At 37.2% G+C, this 19,405-nt stretch overlaps 1 protein-coding gene across 1 annotated transcript in view; it reads right to left on the bottom strand.

Annotated features, from left to right (window-relative positions):
* lpcat2 (lysophosphatidylcholine acyltransferase 2) overlaps nt 1-19,405 on the bottom strand; it is a 68,451-nt gene that overhangs the window by 37,512 nt on the left and 11,534 nt on the right. The window contains 4 exon segments of the mRNA XM_039762926.1: nt 3,822-3,877; nt 3,880-3,933; nt 5,492-5,709; nt 16,693-16,835. Of these exon segments, the coding sequence (XP_039618860.1) occupies nt 3,822-3,877; nt 3,880-3,933; nt 5,492-5,709; nt 16,693-16,835 (471 nt within the window).

The raw sequence follows: 19,405 nt of genomic DNA, 5'->3' as shown, positions 1-19,405 counted from the left end.
AATATTTTAGTGTTTCTTTACTCGGGTAGTACCTTTGATCATACTAAAGGATACATCTTGTTCATGGGTGGGTTTTTTTACTGAAAGCAACAGTTTTTTGCGTCAATTTTTATTAATATTATCACTGTTAATTATTTTTTTTCAAGAAATGATAAAATTACATATGAACAATAGAGTTATTAGGTCAACAATGTCAGCTGTTATTGTGTGAAAATATACATGTGGTCAAAGCACCTGCTTAGCTCAACAATGAATACAGAAATTTCCTTCATTAAAGTACATGGGTTTTTTTTTTTATTTAAGTGATAGTATTGTACAAATGCAAAAAGTTTGAGTGTCCGATCTGATTTTAACTGCATTCCCCACACAGAACTTTTTAAACAGTACATTTTAAAAATAAGTATAAGCTTGTGCTTGCTATGGTTGTAATAATCACAAAGCTTTGGAGATGTCATATTTTTCTTGCTACAGAACTGCACAGATAATGCAATGCTTCTTTTTTTCTCTGAAGAGATTACCTTTATGAAAAGCAGAAAATGCAAAGTCAAAATCTCAGAAACAGCAGAATTCAAACTAAAGTAATCGGATGAGATAACATCTCTTTAATATGTGGAGGGAAGCGGTTCAGCTGCAAATTTTTATGTAACTTCGACCAATTGTCTGATAATATGTAGAGTACAGTCATGTAACACTATTCTTACAAGATGTTGCTCCATATTTATAATGCAACAGTATGTTTATGTTGTCCTCATAATGGTGTTTAAAAATGTGTATTTATGTGCTATTTGATGTGGTCAACGCTTTTGCTCTGCACTTGTGAGGCAAACTAGTTATAGAGTGTAAATTTTGTGAATTTCCCCTTGGGGATTAATAAAGTATCTATCTATCTATCTATCTATCTATCTATCTATCTATCTATCTATCTATCTATCTATCTATCTATCTATCTATCTATCTATCATAGTGCCTTACATATCTATCTATCTATTAATTTCTTACCCAACTAAAATTATAAGTACTGAAATATATATATTGTAACAAAAGGCGCCCTGATACAGAAGGACACAGAGGCACGTCTAAAACCCACAAGACTTTTATTTTTCTTCACCCGTGGGCACACGTTATCCTCGTGACCCACAGGCAATACACAGTCCACAAGCCCTAATTCTCCACTACACAGCAACAACCTTTCCTTTAACCACCACTCCTCCACAAGCGTAGTCCTCTTCCTCCCGACTCTGGTTCCTTGAGTGGTGGTGGCTGGCGGCCCTTTTTATAACCCACCCGGAAGTGTTCCAAGTGCTTGACCACCTGGTCCTAATTGCACCTCCGGGTGGGGCTGAACATTCATCCAGCCAGGCTGCTGAGTCCATGCAGCTCCCCCTAGCGGCCATCCGAGCCCCCAACCAGGCTGTGGAGGACTCCATCTCCCATGGAGCCCTGCGGGTGGTTGAGGAATCACCGTCAGCCAGGGAGGCTGCCACCAAGCGTCCCAGGGGAGGTATTGGACTGCCCATGGTCGCTCCTCCGGAACATAAGCAGCAGGGGCGTCCCTGCCGGGCATGGGACCCAGCTGTCCTTCACAATATATATAGGCATAGGCTGTGGACAATTCTAACTACCTTCAGGTTTATGTGGTCCAATTTAAATGAGGACAGTGAGATAAATTTATTCTAAGTACTTCTATTTTATCTTGCCAAAGTTAACTTTTAATAACCTATTTTCAGGTAATGCTTGCTCAATTTAATCTTACTGTTCAAACGAACCTAAGAGAAATACGCAAGAACAAGAATCCAGAGACGAAAGATAGTACATTAAGCTCAACTAAAACTCGTCAAGGATTGCTATCCACCACATTTTCCCATTGCCTCCCTTCTTTGTGCACTTGTGGAGAACGGTGGCTGTGACATGGACGATACCTGGCTGTGTGTGAACTTTTTGTTTTTATTTCCAAAAAGTTCAACCTGAATGAACGAGACAAACAAATATCTACAGGTTGTAAAAGGAACCAACAGCAAAGCATGCATTTTATTTTGTTTCAGGTTTTATTAAAAAAAAAAAAAGTACCTGATATCTGATGTTGCATGCTTTATTTGGGACACTTTGTTATATTTACCAAAGTTCTCTAATTAACATAGTATACATTTAAAATGCTTTTAACAGGGGATTGTTATTTTAATAATTGCTTGAGTAAATGACTGCAGTTTAGTTTCAGATTTTACTGGCATTTACAAAAGTCATGTAATAAATTTAATAAATAATAAAAATTAAAATAGTACTAAATTACTGTAAACAGAAAAGTGTTGACTTGATTCCAGGAGTCTACGCTCATTATTTCTGTCTACCTGTGCTATCCACCTTGGACAGGTTCAAATCAAATCGAGTAAACAGCATAGACATCATATTTTTTATTTGCTACACAGGCTGACCTTTTGGTCTGGTATAAAGATACGCACCCAATCCCTTTCCCTTGTCCTTGCACTGGCCTTTTTCTCTTTGTATAGAGCCACCCACTTTTGCCAGTTCCTCTCAGCATATCTCATCGACCTGACCTCTCTTACAGCTCAAGTGTTTTGCTGGGATAATGCAGCATTGGCCGCTACCCTATTTGCCTGATTTAACAACTCTAACCTAGTCATTTTGGGGTTTTGGTTTCCTGGTGTGTGTATTGATTTATCATTATTTTCACCCATCCATCGCCAGCAACACAAAGTTATTACCTATTAGCATTACAGCTATAAGCCTTGTTCACATGGCCTAAGTGGGTGCAAGAAAATTACTACCACACAGTTGCTGCCAGCGTATAATGTCAGACAAAAAAACAGGTCGATAAGACTAATTTTCTTATTTTTGGACCCTCATTTGGTATTTTTATTATCATTTTTTTGCCCTTCTACATTTTGTTTTTCTAACTCTAGCAACTGGACAGAAACACAGACATACGCACAGAAGTTACTCTCTGTTGGACATATTCAAGGTTAACGGTTGCAGTGCACCATCTGTTGGAGTATATTTTGTAATACATGTAGTAATAAAATTCATTGCATTTTTCATTACAATCATAAACATTGGCACTGCTTTTATGAATCCCATAACAAATGGTATATAACAGAAACATAGCAACTGAACAGACACACAGATACACAAACACTTGCCAGTTTATTAAGATGGATTTTATGATGTGGTAGTCAAATATTTAGAAATGAAACACTGGCCCTCTCAATTCTACTAATGGGTAGTAACAAATACAAGTTATATATATATAGATTGGTTTTATAGAAATATAAATATATATAAATATAAAAATATAATTTTCACTTTAGAGCACTTTTCAAGTCAGACCACCTCAGTAAATATGAAAAATAAAAAGGTGGTGAGTGATAATCTCATTAAGCTATCCATCATATTTACTGCTTTGAATGACAAAGCATGGTAAATTCACTGTTCTTCTCTAGGTTCAAAATTGTAACTTAAAGGAGGACAAAATAATCCCATGGTTGCCTTCAGGATAAAAAAAAACAAACTTTCAGTTTCTCTAATTTTAAGATATGAAGTTCTCTGTTTACTATAAAGGTACTTTTGTGGTATTCTACAAGCGGAAAACAAAGCAACAACAGTAGCACACTTCACTGAAAACAGACATATTTGAGCTACAAGTATAAGTATTCTGTCATTTTTTACCAGATCCACCACACAATGAAACTGCAGGCTAAAGCTACTTGCTGTTTTGTAACATACATCCTTAGATACCAAGGGTGCCTATAAAAAACCAAACTATTTTTGGCCCGGGTAAATGGAAGGTATAAAAAAAGAAATCTTACCTGTGACCATTTCCCAGCAGATGTAGCCCTTCTTTCAATCTCTAATATTGTGTTTTCCGGGAATCTGGATCTACACGAGAAACTAGCACAGGCTGCAGACACCGAAGAAATCCTAATATTTAAAACAAAAGAATAAATAAATACATGGTATTATCTTTTAGTACCACTATAAATATTTTTAGCACATAGATTGCTCTGAAAAAGAGCAGTGACAAATTCTTTTTTACATAGTCCCTCCCTAGAAGACGTAATACATCCACCCAACCATCTCATCAATCCTATTATTCCAACCCATGGTTGGTTCTTGCTTTGCCAGAATAGCTTTGGCTCCTGATGATTAAAATATCACATTTGACACAACAAAATGTGAAAAGTTGCATGGGAATAAGTACTAAGCAAGGTAGAGGTAGGTGCAGGTAGACTGAGGTGTAGCCGGGGACAACTGAAGATTTTGCCCCTCCTGTTTGCCAAAATGCAATGGGAAGGGAAAAATTTTTAAAAATGTATTGAAAATAATAGTATTTTAAGAAAAAAAAAATCATATTTTTTATTTTAAATAGAATTTAAATTTTTAAATATTTTAATTTTTTAAAGCACTTTTATGCATATATTTTTAAGGTTTAAGCTAAATTTATAAAGATAGAACGAAGTAAAATAATTAAGACAACAATGGTAGTTCGAAAATATACATTTGCAACAACTTAGACAATGATACACTAATACCTCATGTCAGTCGCACGATCTGTTTAATAACGTCAAAAATGTTTCTGGGTGGGAGTCAAGCATGTTAGAGTAGTAGGGGGATAAATTATTGTCTGTTGGGTATATAGAACTAATCGTGCTTGAAATCAGAAAGAGAAAAAAACATTGGAAAAAGATATCCTCATACTGATAGAGTGATGAGCTGAGTATGTGAATGTTTTTAAATTACTTTTTAGTGCATTTAAGAATGCAAAACATTTCATTCAAAAAGGTTGTAACATCAATTTGGCGCCCCCTGGATGCTGCACCCGGGAGCGGATGTCCCCCCTACGCCCCCTCCTAGCTACGCCACTGCAGGTAGATGGCCCTCAGGTTACAAATGGGTTCCATTCCTCCATGTTCATAACCTGATTTTGTGTGAAAATTGGAACTTGCAATGTAATGTCGATTAATGGCAATACTGGCAAAATGAACAATCCTTTTTAAATATTTTTCTTTAAAATAAGTTATAAACCTTTTTATAAAGTGTCAGTGAAACAGCATCACAGTACTTTAAATAATAAAACACAAAGCTTTTGTTATGAGCTGCCACATATAGAAAGCTCAGAATGAATGACTGACTTTTATTGATCTATTCCTTAAACAGCATTCGTTTAGGGCGAGCTTCCCATACCCTGCCTACATATTTAATTTTGGCAATGACCAATCCATGTAAATGATAGGTGGTGTATAATCTTTTGAGTTTAACATTTATACAGTAATATACAGTATATTTCAAATGACTTTATACATCAAATATTTTTTTGCTAAATTTCACCTTTCCTCTTTCACACAGAAACCTAAAAGCAGAAGAAAACTTTTTAATAAAAAAGTAGAATGACGACAGCAGCCGACACATTAAACTGAACATAAATAAATGCAATTAAATATATTTTGCTTCCTTAAAATGGTGGTTAAGAAAAACTTACTTCCAAACACGGGTGTTTGTAAATTTTCTGACCGAGACACTGTGGAGGGCAGGCCAGCAATGACACATACAATTCCATCAAAAAAACTAGAATGTGGTGCAACAGCAAGAATAGGAGCCTCTTTACTGCTTACTCTAGTGCCTTTTATGATGATCCGGAAACCCATGATGTAGAAAAAGATGCGACCTGCAACGCTAACTGCTACATAACTTAGGCACCTAAAAAGAAGAATATAAACACATATGTATTATACTTTCTGGCAGAAGAAACACCAGTGAGGCTAAGAAATCTTACAATGTTACATACAACTAAGCAGATTCAAAATTTCAAATGTGATTCCTATTTAGTCACAGTTCCTCCAACCCCCTAAACTAAGAATATTCCATTTTAACCACTTGTTCAATATTCTTTGGAAGGAATAACAGAAAATCATTAGTTTTGCTTTCTGAGATGCTGTTAATGTTCTTTTCCATCTATAAATTTCAAAATGGCAAAAGTAGTATGGTAAAATGAAAGCTTTTCCATTTGAATTTTATAAAGCATTCGTATAGTGGTGCCTTTGCACTGATGATAGGATTTTCTGGCTGTGGTTTCTATACTTTTCAAAAGTAAATCTTAAAACGCCAGACTAAGTAAAATATTTATTTGCAAAAACACTAGATCTGAACACACAGATTTACAAAAGCAGTACATTTTTAATCTTGTAACTTTAAATGTTATGCATCTACAGCTTTAAAGTGTCTTCTTATGGTGTGTTCAAGAAAGGTAACATATAAAACTCTATTTATTTAACAATAATATAGGGAAAAAGCAATTTGTAACTAGCAATTCCTTGATGTGCTATAAGTTGTATTTTTGCACTAGGCAATTTCTGCTGAATGAGATGCAAATTAATATCAACAAGAGATAAACATGTAGTATATGGTCACACGAATCCACTAAAGAAATACATGCTGTTACTCACAACAACTTACACAATGATAAGCCTGAAAATGGCAAACATGCACATGAATGCTAGACAGATTAGATCACTGAAATCCAGGCATACTGTAAATATAATAAACAGCCTAATGATTGTATTTATTTTCTTACATCATTTATACTCATTATAACGTTTCTTAATGCTATGCCCTGTAAAGTACAAGGACATCAAGTCTTTAAAATTTACCAGGTAAATGTAAGGTAAAATATGATGTAACAACTATATACACTGGAATAAAATGAACAACCTGTACAATTTCAGCACTAAAATATTAGCAAATTATTATCTTAAACCATTAGTCATATACAAAATTATCTAAATAAGCAGCACAAAAACTTCTAAATTTAATTTTGCAATACATTAAGAAAGTAAGAAAAAGCTAAAACAAAAATTGGTAATTCAGTCTTCTTTCAGCTGCTCTCGTTAGGGGTTGCCACAGCAGATCATCTTCTTCCATATTTTTCTGTCCTCTGCATCTTGTTCTGTTACACCCATCACCTGCATGTCCTCTCACACCACCTTCATAAACCTTCTCTTAGGCCTTCCTCTTTTCCTCTTGCCTGGCAGCTCTATCCTTAGCATCCTTCTCCCAATATACCCAGCATCTCTCCTCTGCACATGTCCAAACCAACACAATCTCGCCTCTCTGACTTTGTCTCCCAACCGTCCAACTTGAGCCGACCCTCAAATGTGCGCATTTCTAATCCTCGTCACACCCAATGCAAATCTTAGCATCTTTGACTTTGCCACCTCCAGCTCTGTCTCCTGCTTTCTGGTCAGTGCCACGTGTGGTGTGTAGCGCTGCTGCCTTGCAGTTAGGAAGACCTGGGTTTGCTTCCGGGTCCTCCCTGCGTGGAGTTTGCATGTTTTCCCCGTGTCTGCGTGGGTTTCCTCCCACAGTCCAAAGACATGCAGGTTAGGTGCATTGGCGATTCTAAATTGTCCCTAGTGTGTGCTTGGTGTGTGTGTGTGTGTGTGTGTCCTGCGGTGGGCTAGTGCCCTGCCCAGGGTTTGTTTCCTGCCTTGCGCCCTGTGTTGGCTGGGATTGGATCCAGCAGACCCCCGTGACCTTGTAGTTAGGATATAGCGGGTTGGATAATGGATGGATGGATGAATGGATTATAAATAAGGATTATCATAGCTGCAAATCTACCAAATGTTCATAAGATGTTTATCAAGAAGATACAAGTTTACAAGTAAAACAGACAAATTTTGCTGTTAAGCAAACAACCTTAACTAAGTGGTAATTTCAAATTCTTTTTTAACTCTTTTTTTTGTAACTGAAAATGTAAGATGCTGCACTTGACAAAAGCTTGCTGGTCATACAAACTTGGGCATATAGTATCCGTTTAAAGGACAAAATAAAAAGGTCTGAATTCATTAAAGCAGCTTTTCTTGCCTTATATCTAATCACACAGGATTACTCCTCTGATTTCATTTTCTCAGTTTATTATTTCACTTTCTTTAATGTAAAGCTTAATATTCCAACTTTTCTCTTGCTGCTAAAGTCAGCCTTACTGCTGTCTGTTTACAGGACGTTGGAGGCAAAAAAATGATGTGAACTAACTCAACTATTGTAATTCCTTACAACACCACTACAACTAAATTATCATAAAGCTTAAAAAGCAGATTTTGTTTTTGCTGATTGGGCAATTTACCGATCAAGACTTTTATAGTCAAAATTGGCAGATTCAAATCGGTGGCCAATCAATCACAGCATCTCTAATACACACAGTAAATATATAGTATATAAGTAAATATATATTATACAGACACATACAGATATATTATCTCTTCAATATATACTGAATATTTATATATTATACAAACACATATAAGGTGTTTCCTTTATTCTGAGCTCCTTCAATGTTATGAAAATATTACTTGTTAAAGCTTCTTTGTATAATGCATCAAAATGGTTTTTTGATATTGTTATTTAACTGATTTAGCTAATTGATGAATATGCATTTTTTCCTTTTCAGCGTTTTCCTTACTTGAGTCCAGTTTAGTTATTAATTACCCACCCACAAAATATCCTCAAGAACAAAGTGGCTGAGCAGTTTAAATTTTAGAAATTCTAAAGAACTTAAACTGAGCTTGATTTCCGTGCTTTAAGAATAACAATTGAAATCAGCATTCTCAGAAACTGACTGGCACAACTGTAGTGTTATCAGGTTGCAACACTGATGTTTGGCCTATGGTGTTTCGTATTTCAAAATAGAATATTATGGACCCTGCATGTAACTGACACACAATCCTACACATGAGGGATGAATTTAAAAAGGGACTGCGTTTTTGAAGCTCACTCATATATGTTTCTAGCAAATTAAGCCCGAATTCTTTTTAATTAGTTTGTAAATAAGAGATAACAATCACAAGTGTGTTCTACTGCTTATTTAATATGTCCCAAATGCTCGTTTGCTTGGGGAAGTGCACCAAAGGACAGCTTAATTTCAGCACCAAGTCTGCAAAAAAGGCCATAAGGAATGGAGAAGCAAATCAAGGTCTTAAATGTTAAATGTATAACCCATCCATCACACAACCCGCTATATCCTAACTACAGGGTCACGGGGGTTTGCTGGAGCCAATCCCACCCAACATAGGGCTCAAGGCAGGAAACAAACCCTGGGCAGGGCACCAGCCTACCGCAGGACACGCACACACCAAGCACACACTAGGGACAATTTAGGATCGCCAATGCACCTAACCTGCATGTCTTTGGACTTTGGAAAGAAACCCACACAGACACGGGGAGAACATGTAAACTCCACGCAAGGAGGACCCAGGAAGCGAACCCGGGTCTCCTTACTGTGAGGCAGCAGCGCTACCCACTGCGCCACCGTGACACCCTATGTATAACCAAGTGTCTGCAAAAATCTGCAGCTCATACCTTAGGTCATGTAGTGGCGTTTGAAATTTTATAGATAAGAAACACATAAAAGGACAGCAGAGGAGCACCCACATTTAGATTCTTAAAAAAAAAGAAAAAGAAAAAGGCATGTATACACAGCACAGATGTCTGCAAATATCTATAATTATGCGAATCATAATGTCATTATTCATATAAATGTGAAAAATCAAGTATTAAATTAAGTATAATACTTTAAATTTATGTTTTTACATAGCTGTGAATTTAAAATGTACTGTGGTAATATTGTCTTCCAAGATGTTGATAAACCAGCAAATCTATTGTGTGTTCCATTTTGGACAATGGCACAAGATTATATGTACTTACTATATTGACTGATCAGTCTACACTGGCGAAGTATGTGCCAGTCCAATATTGTATTGGTTTTAAAAATATACATGGTCACTTAAGAGAATGAACAAAAGCTAAAAAAATATTAATGAATCCCAACTAAGTGGTGGTAATGCCTTGCCACAAGTGAAGTTCTGTTTTGTTTCTATAATATTCGGATAAATTACATCCATCCATCCATTTTCTAACCCACTGAATCCGAATACAGGGTCACGGGGGTCTGCTGGAGCCAATCCCAGCCAACCCACACAGACACGGGGAGCACAAGGCAGGAACCAATCCTGGGCAGGGTGCCAACCCACTGCAGGACACACACAAACACACCCACACACCAAGCACACACTAGGGCCAATTTAGAATCGCCAATCCACCTAACCTGCATGTCTTTGGATTGTGGGAGGACATTAAAGATAAATTACATTAAAATCTGCACATTTCTATACATCTTATCCTGTTAAATTTGTAAAAATTATGGTTTTCATATTTTCCAGTTTCACAGAATTTCACAACACTACACAACTAAGAAGAATGTTTAGCTTGAGGACTGGCACCCGGTCTAGGTTTTGTTTCTTCTTCGCACCCAGGTACTGCTTCTTGGCAACCCTGCCTTGGATAAGCCAGTTAAGAAAATGAATGGAAGGATAACAGAAAATTGAAGAATTAAAAATTTCACTAAAATTAGTGAGAAAAGGAAATTGTGCATTTGCATTTCTGAACATGCTTTGTAATTCAGAATCTTTTGTGCACTTCAATCATAAAATTTATCTTTTATCACTATTGTCTGTATGTTTTATCTGTTTACTTTCTCATATACGAAGTATAGGGTAAGTATTATAATTGTCCAAAGATTCAAGATTTTGATGAAAACCCACAGAAGATGGTATGTGAGACTTTTAAAATGTAACGTGTCATTACATTGGGGAGTATGCAACGCTTGAATATAAACGCACCAGAAATGCATTAGTATGTTGGCATTTTGCTTAACCACGTCAAACCATTCATCAAACATTGAAGCACGCGCATCAATACTGTGGGATCCGCAAAACTGCGTCCGGATAAGTTGCCCAGCACATTTCGCCCCCGGTAATTTTTAATAAACCTTACCCAACACTGAAAATAAAAAAAGTTCACTCAGGTAGTGTTCTTATAAGACTCACAGATCAACATGTTCCACTGAAAATAGTATTTAATGATTGCCTACATAAAAGGTGAGTATTGTACTTAAAATTTAATCCTTGTTACGTGATATAGTATTGTACGACTGTAATGGATTTCACGTGTTTTTTTTTGCCAGCACTATGGCCGTTTCAAGACGTGCGTGGACACATTGTGAAACATTTTTAGTTTATGTCTTATGGTGTTGACTCTTTTAGTGTTCATACAAATATTTACACATTAAGTTTACTGAAAGTAAAAACAGTTGAAAGTCAGAGGACATTTCTTTTTTTGCTGAGTATATGTTTACAGAGCGTTTCATTTTGCTACAAAAATGTTTAAATTAGGTTTTGAGTGCTATGATTGATTATTCACTTTATTTTTTTCTAGAAACTTCAAACACTTCCAACACAAAATGTCTGAGTGTGGCTATTATAAGTTACTGGGGTGTGGGAGAAATATCATGGAGGAAATGTAGTGAGGGCGAAACGTGCTGGGGTGAAATGTGAGAGGCGAAATTTCCGTAAACCCCACAAAACAGTTCGCTGTCACACGCAGATATAGTAAACAGAGACTGACGTCACATTCCAACTTGATCACTGTAATAAGAATATAAGTTTAATGTCACTGTGCTCTGTACAGTAATCATTTTATAAATCCACTCACATGTACAGGCCAGGCCAAAGTTAGCACACAGGGGTTCTCAGCATTTAGAAGTGCTGGGCCAAGCATAGGACAAGATAGACAAAGACAGCTGGAGGAATGCACAGTCAGCCTAAAGACAGGTGTATACTATTTTGTCCTCTGTTAACAGTCAGCACAAAATCTTGTTTCCTTGTTTGGACTATTTACCTAAGTAAGGGCCTGCGTGTGGAGAAGACAGTATAAAAAGACTTGGGCAGCAGCCAAACAATTGACTTGAAGCTGACGGACGGATGGGTGATATCATCATCCGTTGTGAAAAGCCTTCCAGCAGCGACAAAAATGGTAGACTGTATAGATCAAGATCCCACCTTGGAATTGTCTTGCTATGGCTTCCCATATCTAATGCCACATAAGTTGTCATTAAAGAAAGCTAAGTTATTTTCTCTTATGTGATTTTTACCACCGTATCAGTATGGGAGGAATATCGCCTTTTAATATCATATCTATATAGTTTTCGGTTACTTAAAACGCTGCAATTACAAAAGAACTTATTCCAACTAGGGAGCTCCCTAAAAGGAACAATCACACTGCACTCCCACCCCAGTAACTTTTTGCTGGTACTGCAACTCACGCACCCGTTACATTAATTTCTGAGGATGTGCTCAGACGACACGTCAAATGAACACTGGGAACGTGTGGCAGCCATGATGCGTGCGTGTATGCGTTCTGAGCGGCCCTTACAATATACATTATTGTTTGTTATTCATGTTATGAATTATTATGTCATTATTGCCTTGATATTGCCATTAAGTTGTATAAGCAGTTAATGTTAATATCAAAACAGTAGTTATAGTAGTTTTATATGGTAAAATAACACAATAATAAAGTGATTTCATTCCACCTACAATTATTCTTTGAAAGAATGGCAGTAATGAAAATGTAGCCCTTCTCTGTGATCATAATAGCAATTACTAATATAATCAGTAAGTGACCAGCAAGAATTCAATAATCCAATTCAGCATGGAGGGGACTGGAGCCTATGCCAATACTACATGGAAAAAAGCAAAACCAAACCTGGCAAAAATGCCATTTGGACAAAGGGCACACTAGTGTACACATCTACACTCAGCCGATTTAAAATCATTTTACACACATTTTTGTCATTTGAAAAATTAGAATAACCAAAGTAAACCTAAGCAAAAATGGAATTGAACTTTTCAAATGAAGAAATGTTTTAATCACTTTTAATTCAGTTTCTGGGGATGGGGAACAGAAGCTGAGACAGATTTAGAGGTGTGTACCTCCTTCAGCTCAAAAAATCTAATTAATCTGGGTTAGGAAGAAACAATTACAACACAAATATATCTCAATTTTTGGAAATATAACTAGCAAGCCACTACTGCACTTAAAAGGCTGGGAATAAACTCACAATAAACACTTGTTGCCTTGACTGGAGAGAAAAGGGCACCAGGCATTGTATGTACAGGAACAGGATGCAGGTGTGCAGGTAAAGAGCTTACCATTCCTAAGCATTATAGCAAGTTCATCTTACTTCACAGTGGAATCTATCGTAAGGGCTAAAATACATTATCCAGTTGAACCACAAAGCAAATTAAGCACACTTCACGTTGTGAACATTTTCCATCCATCCATCCATTTTCCAACCCGCTGAATCCGAACACAGGGTCACGGGGGTCTGCTGGAGCCAATCCCAGCCAACACAGGGCACAAGGCAGGAACCAATCCCGGGCAGGGTGCCAACCCACCGCAGGTGAACATTTTTACTTTATTTTTTAATTTCTGTGCATTCTTGTTCATTAATATTTTTACTTAATTTATATATGTTATTTTCATTTCAGTGATGTGATTATTATCAATTCTTTTTCAGTTTGTGCTTCCATCTCACAGTACTTTCACTTGGCCATGTTGTGAATTTGTTTCAAAGCTGGCTGCTATCACTTGACTACCATCTATGTGATATGTAGGATCATCAAGTGACAACTATTTAAAACGGCACCACACCTTGCAATTCATGTAAGCTTTGGGATACATTTCTGTGCGTTTGTTCAAGTTTGTTTTGGTGAATTTGCTTTTGATTAGTTTGACTCCCAAGTTCTTCAGTCTGTTTTTGATTCTTTCTTGCATCTTGTGATTTATTCCACTGGCTCAGTTTGACTTTTAGGCTCCTAACCTCTGCTTGTTTGTTACACATGCATTGTTTCTCCTTGAAATTTTTTTTCTCAAAAAAAGAACACCTTTTGGTGCAAGCTTTTTAAATACAACACCTCTTATGATAGAAAATTGAGTGCAATGATCTTAAGAATCTCTGTCATGTATTACTAAACCACTAACTCACCATGAGGGACTGTAGATTTAGAGACAAGTTAGAACGTCCTCTCAGATATGCAACAAGAAATGAACAGAGAGAAAAAACACATAACATTATTCGGAGCATGTTAACTTTTATCATACTGCCTCATGTTCTAAAAAGAAATTTAAGTTGTGAAAAAAACAAATGCAAAATGAAGCGTTACAATAAGCAGATAAGGATTCACAAATACACCAGACTAAGGTACAGTAGCGCTAACAAGAGGGAAAAGAGACAGACTGAAAGCTTACTTTCAGAAAAAGACTGATCCTAATCTGATAAGCCTGATTATGTTGTGTTCTAGAGCACAACCAGCTGGTCCATTCTCAGCACAAACGTGCAAAACACAACAACAGCATGCTAAAAGAAATCCAGCAAAACATGGAGCATAAGCTAAAGAAAATGAACAGCTTCAATTTGTTTCTAAATTCTGTTAAATTGCTAGAGTATGTGAATTCCCCCTTGGGATTAATAAAGTTATCTATCTATCTGTCAAATTGATTTTAGCATAATTCTGTTTGGGGCAAGTTCCTGCATTACATAAATTGCTGCCAGTTTAGATTTTTCTTCTCTCTCCTGCTCTTTCTTTTTCTTTTTCACTCCTACCCAGATCAAAAATTATTTTTGTGGAACTTGTTTTAAAATATTGTTTTTAGAAAAATCAGGACTGTTATGTTTAAAAATATTGATTACAAATATTGAAATAATGCAGTATGTCCATATGCCTATCATATATTTCTGCACTGAAAACTACCAGACTTTGTAAATTTTGTCTTAACCTAAAATGTTGTGAAGCAGTACACACTGATTAACACACTATTCATACCTCTGTCTGCTCATCAGCTAGCTAACTATCTAGATAGTACATTATTTGTCCCAAAGGAGTATTTGGCTTTGTACAGAAAATTAAAAAAAAGTATTATAACAAATTAACACCAGAATTACTAAAAAAAAAAGCAACCTCCTGACTTGACTAAAATTAAACAGCAGTCACAGTCACAGTGAGGCATTATAAAGGTGTATTGATGGTGGTATAAAGGAGCCCCAGTTGCATTTCTTAACACACTTCTGCTGAATACTTTGTTGGGTAAAAGTCTTTAAAGTTAGTGTGTAACATTGTTCATAATGTCCATCAGTTTTGTCTTCATTCCCCTCTGCTACTACCTCCAAAGGGTCAAGTCAGTCAGTCAGTCATTTTCCAACCCACTATATCCTAACACAGGGTCACAGAGGTCTGCTGCAGCCAGCCCCAGCCAACACAGGGCAGAAGGCAGGAACAAATCCTGGGCCGGGCACTGGCCCACCGCAGGGTGCACACACTAGGGACAATTTAGGATCACCAATGCACCTAACCTGCATGTCTTTGGACTGTGGGAGGAAACCCAAGCAGACACGGGGAGAACATGCAAACTCCATGCAGAGAGGACCCGGGAAGCGAATCCAGGTCTCCTTACTGCAAGGCAGCAGCGCTATTACTGCGCCACCGTGCCACCCAAGGGTCATGGGTGCATTTCATAACTCACCCTGCCTTCTTAATTACCTTATTGATTCTTGAAGTGATATCACAGCATACCACAGCTACCATCGTAGAATTGTAAAATAGAGTATATCAATGATGTCACTGCACACCTCGAATGACAAAGTATTCTATTAAAAAAAAAAGTCTGCTCCGCTTTTTTGTTGAATCGTTCCTCTCTTACGAGACCAGTCCGGTCTATCATTGGCGATAGATCCACAAGTACCACCTCTCACATCCAGAGACTAGCTGGAGAGGCTGCTTGGTGTGGTGATAATCAATGACCAGTTCCATGGTTTTGGAGCTGTTATTCTGCCTCATACCCCTAGCAAACACACCACATTAGTGCAGAATCATCTAAGAATTTCTGTAAGTGACATGACCTGGTGTTGTATTTATAGTCCAAGGTGTACAAGGTGAAGAGAAAATGAGGCAGTCCTGTTGCTTGTTGTGCACCAGTATTGCTCACATCCATATCAGAGACACATTCCTCACAACCTATGGTCGGCCAGAGAGATAGTCCATTATGTAGGACAACCATAAGCCCCTCTGCTTTGATATCCTTGAGCTTTCCCTTAATAGGGATGGCTTGCATGGTACTGAAGGCACTGGAGAAATCAAAACATAATACTCAAAGTACTGCCAGCTTTGTCCAGTTGGGAATAAAACTTGTGGATCAGTTAAATATTGCATTTTTTTATTCCAGTCTTTGTCTAATTGGCTAACTTCAGTGGGTCCAAGGGTCCAAGTGGTCTTTTACAAGAGGACTGGTGTAATCCAGGAACAGCCACTCAGAAGTCTTCATATTGTAGGGCATAAGAGCCACAGGTCTGTAATCATCACTGGCCATATTAATTGAAGTGGTGTGAGTTGATGATGCTGTATGGATGGTGTTGGCGGGTGTTGGCGGGTGTGGTGGTGGTGGTAGGGACGGTAAATCTACATATTTTAAGAAAGCAATAATTGAAATTATGCTGAAAAATTAAAACCAGTCTTTAGATCTAACATGTGTCACCAGACAAATACAAAAAAAAACAAAAAAAAAACCAAAAAATACAAAATCACATTTTTCAGCATAAAGGAATGATTAAAGAAACAGTGAGGAGAGTAAAAGTGTTCTTTTGCATGAAAAAAGAAGCAAATCATGCACCACAGTTATTCACATACAGAATGGAACGGTTTAGCTTTGCTAAATACCACACTTAAGAGAGTGGAGATACTAGAGATGTAAAGTACAAGTCGCATACAATAATAAATCTACATAAAATCAACTCACCTCCTCCAGCCTTTCATGGGCTCAGCAGAAAGTTTTGTGGGTAGCCGTAGTGTAGCAAAGGCAGCAAATGGCCAGGCCAATAAAAGAAGCACAACCATGCATAGCACACGGACTGGAACCAGAACCAGACCAAGAAGCACAAGCTAAAATGGGATGAGGGAAGATGGGGATAAAAGAAGAATAAAAATTAAACAAATCAAATCAATTCACTGAAAGGTCACCGTACACTAACAAAGTGTTTTGTATTAAAAAGAAAACTGACATTTAAATAACGAGAAGGTATTTCCAGGTGCAATTCCAAGACTGTCCAAGAGTGACATAACCTCAAAATGAAAACTTGAATCACTTGATTATATTTTTGCCTTTCTGCAGCCTCTTCCTCCTGCTCTGTGGTCTAATAAACATGAGCATAAACCAGAATCGTGATGGTTTTGTTGCTTTACACCACAATAGCCCTAAAAGATTACTCAAAATGATGATAACTCATTTCAACCAGGTTGCCATAGAGTAGGAACTCCTTTTATTTTTGGAAGAATCATTTTATTTTTCAGATAAGGAGGACTGACATCAAATTGTTGGGGGTGTATAGTCTAAATGTTTGTAAAATATTATAGACAAATATTATGTTATATTATAAATAATAATTATAAATATATTTATACATACATATATACATACAAATTATGGGGTGCCAAACAGACAATTACAATGATTTTTGGAATATATAAAGTCAGCTTTGGAATATATAAAATTACTCCCGAATAAATAAAGTCATTCCTGAATATATAAAGTCAGCGTCAGAATATATAAAGTCATTCCTGAATATATAAATATAAAGTCAGATTATATTGATATTGATTGAAACGACTCAAGGCACATTTTTAGTAAACTCAATGAGTTCCTAATACAATGTAATGAAATAAGTTAACAAACCCTTCTTCAGAAAGATATAAAAAAAAAACACTGTTCAGTTGAAGCATTCAAAATGATGTATGTGCCTGGCTATCTTTTCCATCTTTTCACTTCAAATGGCTACCCAAAGACATTCATTAAACAATGCCTACAGAGGAGACACCAGAGAACCCAGCAAACAGTCGACTCAATCTGACTCCCACTTTATAGCATTCCTTGCGGTTCTTGCCCAGCAGTATACATAGGACAAACGTCAAAAAGAATTGCAACAATTATACAGGAGCATCAAAACGCCATCAGAAGGAAGGACTCATGATCACTAATTTATACGCACACAAATTCAACCGGACATACATTTATCTGGGACAATGTACAAGTAAGATTTAAGGCCAGTACTAAAAGTGCCAGAGAGCTGGCTGAATCTTGGCTATAAAATGAAAATGTCATTAACAGATGTTTGTACATGAACCACCAGCATATGCAAACTTAAGAAGAACAACATCCTCATGATAAATAAAACTTTATGACCAACACCCTCCTAACCCCACCTCATTACCCCCACCACACACACTCACTCACTCACTCACCTACCCATCCCCTTCACCTTATTTTCCTATATATTGCCTTTGATTCTTGTATGTCTAATCATTATCCTCTGATGACGGCTCCTGGCAGAAGCTGAAAGCTCAGGAATAAAAACTACTTTATGATATGTGATTAATTTTCTCCCTTAGTCGATCTCCAACTACAAATATGCAAATATGCAAACCGTATCACAGACCTTCGCTTCCATATATATATAGGTGGGCCATTTATATGGATACACCTTAATAAAATGGGAATGGTTTGTGATATTAACTTGCTGTTTGTGGCACATTAGTATATGTGAGGGGGGAAACTTTTCAAGATGGGTGGTGACCATGGTGGCCATTTTGAAATCGGCCATTTTGGATCCAACTTTTGTTTTTTCAATAGGAAGAGGGTCATGTGACACATCAAACTTATTGGGAATTTCACGAGAAAAACAATGGTGTGCTTGGTTTTAACGTAACTGTATTCTTTCATGAGTTATTTACAAGTTTCTCTTTGTTTACAGCCATTGACATGTCGCAGAGGTTAACACGTGAGGAGCGGATAGAAATTGTGTTGATGTCTGGTGAACGCAGTACCCGGGTCATTGCAGCAGATTTCAATGCAAGACACCCTACGAGACCACCCATCTCCCATGCTACAGTTAGCAAACTGCTTGCTAAGTTTCGTGAAACTGGTTCAGTGTTGGATTTGCCAAAATGTGAACGCATGAAAACTGTCACTAATGAAGAAACATCAGTGGCTGTCCTAGCTTCATTCAGCAAGAGCCCACAGCGTAGCACTCGCCGCATGTCACTGGAGAGTGGCATTAGTCGAACATCCCTTCATCGGATATTAGCTACTCACAAATGGCACCCTTACAACCTCCAGCTACTGCAGCATCTCAACGAGGATGACCCAGATCAGTGCACTGAATTTGCAGAATGGGCAAAACAAAAATGGAACAGGACCCTCAGTTTACGAGAACATTTTGTTCAGTGATGAGGCAAACTTTATGTGAATGGTGAAGTTAACAAACAAAACCACCGCTATTGGTCTTACACTAACCCACATTGGATAGATCCCTCCAAGACTGTTGGAACAAAAAATTGATGGTATGGTGTGGTATATGGGTACAAAGATAGTGGGGCCATTCTTCATCAATGGAAACCTCAAGGCCACTGGATATGCGAAATTGCTACATGATGATGTGTTTCCCTCTTTATGCACT

Source organism: Polypterus senegalus, chromosome 9 (assembly GCF_016835505.1).
Source record: "Polypterus senegalus isolate Bchr_013 chromosome 9, ASM1683550v1, whole genome shotgun sequence".
In the NCBI taxonomy this organism is placed as follows: domain Eukaryota; kingdom Metazoa; phylum Chordata; class Cladistia; order Polypteriformes; family Polypteridae; genus Polypterus; species Polypterus senegalus.
Note: the sequence above shows the minus strand (reverse complement) of the source record. Positions and strands in the feature narration are given on the sequence as shown.